The sequence below is a fragment of the Geospiza fortis genome, unplaced genomic scaffold, assembly GCF_000277835.1.
Source record: "Geospiza fortis unplaced genomic scaffold, GeoFor_1.0 scaffold166, whole genome shotgun sequence".
Lineage (NCBI taxonomy): Eukaryota > Metazoa > Chordata > Aves > Passeriformes > Thraupidae > Geospiza > Geospiza fortis.
The window spans coordinates 509,477-516,202 of NW_005054310.1; the positions used below are offsets into that span (position 1 = coordinate 509,477).

A 6,726-nucleotide genomic window follows, 5' to 3' on the forward strand; every position below is an offset into this window, starting at 1 on the left:
TGCACATACCACTGCAACTTGAAATTACATTTCTTAAAGTATTCTCTTTAGATGTTGCTAGTAAAATCAGACAATTCAAAGGCAAAGACAGACAGGAATAAGTAAAACATTCACCATAAAGAGCAAAACTCACCTTTAGCAGGGTTTACTTTTATCCCTGACCTATACAGCATCTCCTCATTCTGCCAGTCCCCATTCCTGACAACAGTCTTGAGTCCATAGAAAACAATTAATGCAGCAGTGGAACAAAAAACCAAGTTTTTCAGAAAGCGCTTTTGGGCTTTGACATAAAGGGCCCTGACACCTACTGTAACCAGCAGGCAGAAGCCCATACTAGGAACATACAGCACACGCTCTGCTATTACAAAGCCAACATAGAAAAACAGGTTTGTGGCAGGAATGAAGGGCACTATTAACAAAGAGAGAGAAAGAATGACAATGTTCTCGGTTGAAGGAAGCTGCAGTTTGTGAATTTCATGCTTTTTTAGGCCATTCTCTTCTTTTGATGCAAAGCTTGACTTCACCTCCAGTGTCTTGTACTCCATCTCTGGGTGACAGCTATGCCCATTAGCATTTTGCTTGCCATTCATTGCAGTTTTCCCATTGAATTCTCTCTCATCGTTGGAGCCCTTCAAGCTAAAGTAGGCAAGGAGGAGGAGTCCTGCATAGAAGGCCACAGTGTGTAGATTCCTCCAGTCGCTGACTGCTTTTAGAAGAGGCACAGCATCCATAGACCAGTCAAAGCTGAGGGTATCTGGGCACAGCAACAGCCAGAGGTTCTTGGTTGGCAAGTAAAAGAAGGTCAGGGTACGTGTGAGAAAACTGTCTGAGTCAGCTGCTGGATTGTCAGAATTAGAAAAACTTGGGGGCCTGTTGCCCATCCAGTACAAGCGAACACCCAGCAGTGCAGTTCCCCAGGAGGTCAATAAACCAATGCTGAAGAATAGGGTCAAATTCTTTCTCTGAAAGAAAAAAAAACCAGCATAAATCAACACTAGGTATTTATTTGTGTAAATTCTATGCAACAACCAAAAAAATATCTGATAGAACTCTTTTTCAGTAATGGAAACAAACACAATAGATCTCCATCTCTGACATTTGGATCGCGCCATGTTGGGGTACATTGTTGACTACAGACTAAAGGAAACGACTCTTTCATTTAAGCTCTATCAAGAATGCATCACAGTCAAGCCTTCAGATATTTTAGGGCTGTCAGTCCTTTCTTAAGATTTAGTTGTATAAAGCTTTTGAAACTCTTATTTTAGAGGAGATTATGGAATCTTACATTAGTTCCTACATAATCTTCTGGCTGTGACCAAAGCATGAGTTTGCCTTAGCTAGATTTAAAGTCTGAAGGATGTTCCAGATCCACTTTCTTCAATCAAAGTCTCTCTCCGAGGCATTTCACTAGAGAACCGATAAAAATTTCCAAGAAAGCAAGAGAGGAAAACAGATGCAGATTCCGTATTTAGGTCTCCTAGCTCCTACCTATTAACTTGGAGCATTCAGCTCTACCTACTCCAAAGTCCCATTTCATTTTCTATAAAACACAAAAGTTTCACCTCCATATGAGGAAGGGCCACTTTACATTGAGAGTGGCAGAGCACTGGAACAGGTTGCCCAGGGATGTTGTGGATTCTTGTTCTCTGAAGATATTCAAAACCCACCTGGATTTTTTCCTGGACAGCCTGCTCTAGGTGACCCTGCCTTGGAAGGCGGATTTGAGCTGGACAATCTCCAGAGGTCCTTTCCAACCCTAACGATTCTGTGATCTCAGAGCCAAACAACACATTGGGGTTTTTTCCTCAAGCACACCATAATAAACGCTCCAAAACCTTTCACATCTTTATATGTATCTAAATAAAATTATGGGAAGGACACAGCTAACTCCACCTACCAATGTCATCATGCTAGCAACTTGAAGGATCTGCACTTATTTATGGAATAGCAGAACATTTTCCAGCAGAAGCTGCTTCTTGGGTAAGCTCTGCTCTTGATTCCATGGGCACCCTAAATGAAAGCTGGTTTGCATTACTCTCTCTATGTAAAAGCTAAAATATATGGGGTTTTTATTTTCAATTTCTCAGATACCTTTTGTAAGGAAAGAAAAAAACCTATTTGCCAAATAGTTACGGATACAGATTAAGTGCTTAGATTATCTTTTCCCCATTATTAGAAAGAATTATTTGTCAATCATTTTTCATTTTATTTGGTTTGTTTTTTCCATCTCATACTACAATTTTGTGGGATGATTATTCAATGTTTACTTAGTTATTCAGAAGCAGAACCTAACAGTAGAATGTTTTATCTTATTTCTACAAAACAACTAATTTTTCTTCTTTGTGGGTGGGATCAACTCTTGATATCATAAATTACAGATGTTTGTGTTGCTCCATTTTAGGTTAATTACTAATAGTTTTCTACAGTTTGCTGATATTCTACTAAGAAGACACAGTCTAGTAATGATAATTTATAGTTTATCTTATAATGTATCAGGAAGAAATTTATGTCTTTTCTCATTTCTGTAGAGTTCCTCCTTGTGAAGTTTAAATATTAAACATCAGTGAGATTCATTCATTCAGTTATGCTACATTATGAAATTTAATGGAGGCATTAGCAGGGAACAAACAAATTTATAATGGAAACATTCATGCACTTGGATAGTGAACATGTAAAAAATGCTGGCACTTTTTATACATAAAGTAAAGCCTGGGTCCAGATTTAATTTGCCATATTAATACCAATTTGATTTACTAGCTTTTTTACATTCTGGATAATCCACAATGCTTTGGTAATATATCAGCCAAAACCCTGATCTACACATCATGATAACTACATTCCCTGGAAAGCCTATTAGAACAACTTACTTTATTTGTAAACTGGGTAATACCTTACAATTCACTTCACATACGGTTTCATCCATGCCTGCCAAAACTATTTAAATGCTTTTATTGTTATAAAGCTGTGTAATATAAAGCTGTTATCACTGAAACTCCCAACTAAGTTTACATTTGGAATAAAAAGATTATTCAGATTTCATGGATTTGCATGTATGTCCTCACAGTAAAATCTCATGTCCCAGGTTTAACTTGCCCATTCTCATCATAGTTTTCTACATGAAATTTTTTCTGCCCACCCTTCTGGCTCAATAATTTTCAAACTCATTTCCTTCAAACATACACATAAACAACTCTCAAATGTTAAGCATGACCTATTTGCTCTCTCATACATCCTTCTTATGAATCTCTTACGAGGAGGCTGCTAAAACAGAAAGAAGCTGGGAAGTGAAAGATAGTATTTTTTGCTTGTTTGAGTTAGAAATAGTCTTTTCTGGAAGGCAATATACCACTTGAAAGATTAAGATATCCCAAATATTAAGGAAGTGAAACTTGATTAACAGATGAAAAGTGAGCTTCCATGGACTGATTAGGCTGCTTTGTTATTTTGTTAATACTTAACAACTGGAAGAAAATCCCACTTTTCTGAAGTCCTAACCATTGACCTTTTCAATTAAATGTCAAGAAAGTTCACATTACAAAGTTCTCTGACAAAACCACATGAGTGCAATATGCTATTCCTCATGGATAATAGTGAAACCTACTAAAAATTTTCAGGTCTTCCTCGTATGTTAACCAAATACTAACAACTAGAAGTTTGCCTCTTGCTTCTATCCCAAAAATGTTAACAATCTGTAGCTCAGAGCTAATCAATCTTCACTGCTGGAGTAACTACTTGCAGCCTCTCTTTTAAGCTTTACACTTAAGGTCTGTAATATCTGGATCCTCACACTTGTAGGTTTTTATAAAGAACACAGATTATCCATACACAGGTTTGTGTGTCATGTTGTAAAAAAACTATTTTTTACTATTTTTAAATCATTTTACATGATTTTCAAATGAAATATCTAAGCACTCACTCATAGAGCTCAGAGATGTCTGAGTAGGTTCACCACCCCAGCATAATCATCATTATTCATCATGCTGTACGGCACTAGTCAAGTGGAGACTGAGCTCTGGTAGATTCTTAAACTCGGTTAACTGACATCAGGAGTGAAGTGCAAATTTCCTGTTGCTGCCTCAGACAAAAATGGTTTGCATTCTTCCCCAGATTTCAGACATGGATCTTTTCAATAGTCAGTACCTTTACAACCTTTTAAAATTACCTACAAGTTAAGTACAGTTAGCAATAACCTGTATAACACTGACACACCATTGTGAATTTTCAGATTTCAGAGAAGGCTTAGTCTAGAGGCAAGAAAAATCTGTCCCTAACACTTAAACATCTGTCACAACAATTAAAAATATGATGTCTTTTTCCTTTTTCTGTTTTTTTTTTTTTAGTTTTCAGTTTTCAAATCTCACAGACAGCATTGGCCTAGAAGGGAAAAACAAATTGATTCCCCTTTTTTCCCTCTCTCAACATTCATGATTTTTGCATAGCTTTTATCCCTCTGTGCTAATATAGTCACAGATAATGAGAAAGGTTTAGCACGTATTTTGCTTTACTTTCTTTAAGGCTTGGAAGAAAATCATTCCAGCAATTTATTAAAATTAAATAATACAGCCAGTCCCCCAGTGGACTTTTGCCTGCAAAGGAAGTGTTTTCAAAATGAACTCTGCTCAGACAAGCACTTTCACTAGTAACCCTTCTGAGCCTCCTGACAGCCTTTGCTACTCTGATCTGATTGTGTACATTCAGTGCAGTCCAGGAGCAGAAGAGATCCTCTGTAATGCTTGGCAGAAAGGATTTGGATTACTATACTCATGAGTCCTAATCCAGCCCATCTGCCATACGTTTTGACACCCCCATAAATCCTCTAACCTTTCATAAGTAGCCATTTTCATCTGAGGAAAAAAAATGAGCACTGATTTAGATCAGATATCTCCTGCCTGCTAACAGGCAAGTACCACCACTGCAATTTTAGTCTTTCTGACTGTAGAAACCTTTTTCATCACCCTACCAAAATCCATCTGCATGACCCACCCACATTGCACATTTCCCTTGCATTAAATCCTAATTCCTCACTTCATTATATTGCCCTTAAATAAGGCACTGCAGCAGATTTCTTAACTGGACAGCCACTGCCAAAATTCAGTCATCTCCTAAGTGGTATCTAAAGCATTTTCAAAAGACACTGTTCTTTTAACCTCACATTGTCCATTTCACAAACAGCATTAAATATGGCACATGATTGAGACAGTCCAGAAATTAAAATCATCAAACACAAAATGTTATTCTTAGAACTCAGGAGATACCGTGATGAAAGATGTGTCATCAGGCATTACTCACAGGAATTTCTTTTCCAGGAGTTCCTTAAATATATGTTGGCTTGAAAACTGGGACTTCCAAAAGTACTAAAACACTGCCAGATCACTAGACTTACAGCATCTTCTTCCCACTGTAGGTAGAGGTTCCTGGATAAGAGATCTGCCAAGTTGGAGCCAAACTACAATTAAAAAACATCTCCCCCCCCAGGAATGAAGCTATTTGCTACAACTCCTGCTGGGTCACAGTACTGAGATGGAAGTGGCCTTTAATGCTGTCTGACCACCTGCCTGCGGGTTCCTGCTTGCATGACCCACTAAATGAGGTTTACTCATATTCATTGGTGATGCAACAACTGACCTGAAGGTGTGTTTTTCCTCAGAGTTGGAATTCTGTCAACAGCTTGTCCAATATTGGGACCAACTGTGCATATTTAATGACATTTACTTCCAGTGTTAAGACCTCACACAATTTTCTCCAACAAGGAAGTGCATTCACAAAACAGCTAAAGATTATCTGTACATAGTTTTATCGAAATTAGCCTGTAGCACAAGTTAAACAGTCCTTATTACTACTGACTTGCCTTACATTAATTAGAGTTATAAATACTGGCATTTAAAATTGCCGAAGTCTCACTCTAAAATCCTTCATTCTTTAATATGATTTTTTAAGTACCAAAACAAAAATAAATAAAAAATCCAAAACCACAAAAACTCTAACCTCTCCATTGAAAAACAGTTATAAGGACTGCAGGGGAAAAGATAGACTGCATTAAGATCAAAATCTGCATGAATGACTGGAGATAGTACAAAAGCAGAAGGACTTGATATGGACAGGAGAACACAACAACAAAGCCTTGGAGAAGTAGATAAAAGATGTAACTTAGGCAAACAGAAGTCAAAACCTAAGCAGGATGCCAGCTCAACTCTGCAAGGCTGACAAAACAAAACAATAAAGTGATATCACACTTACTCAAAAGTGGGGCTCAAGGAAAAGCCACCTGAATAGGACACCGGGCAGTGAAGACCACAAAAGAAGACCCCAAAGAACCATAAAAGGACTTCTGATAGGCTGTGACTACATAAATAATGTACTACATATATATCAAGTAAGTGGGGATAGCTAATGATTAGTGTGTATGATAAGAATTCTGTTTACCCAACTCTCAGGAAGTGTTGATTACTGGAAGGATCCTCCAAATTCCCAGCACTGCAATAAAGAATGCCTGCTTTGTAATACTCAAATCTGTATTAGAAAGTTTATATTTGGCCAATTTCAGTATGAATATACAGCAGCTTCATAAATCTGTTTCCATGATCAGTGCAAGAAAAGGCTTTCTGTAAGTCCATATAACTAAATGCTATGTAACAAGGGTGATGCTATGGATATCTACCCAGAGTTATTCCATCTATCTGCAGCAGCAAGAACTTTACACAGGAGATTAGAAAGCCATTGGGATCA

The 6,726-nt window shown here is 37.6% G+C and overlaps 1 protein-coding gene across 1 annotated transcript in view; it reads right to left on the reverse strand.

Annotated features, from left to right (window-relative positions):
* The window catches only part of TMTC2 (transmembrane O-mannosyltransferase targeting cadherins 2), a 175,369-nt gene that overhangs the window by 98,670 nt on the left and 69,973 nt on the right, over window positions 1–6,726 (reverse strand). Inside the window, exon 3 of the mRNA XM_031055582.1 lies at window positions 134–962. Within this exon, the coding sequence (XP_030911442.1) occupies window positions 134–962 (829 nt within the window). The remainder of the gene's footprint in view (window positions 1–133; window positions 963–6,726) is intronic.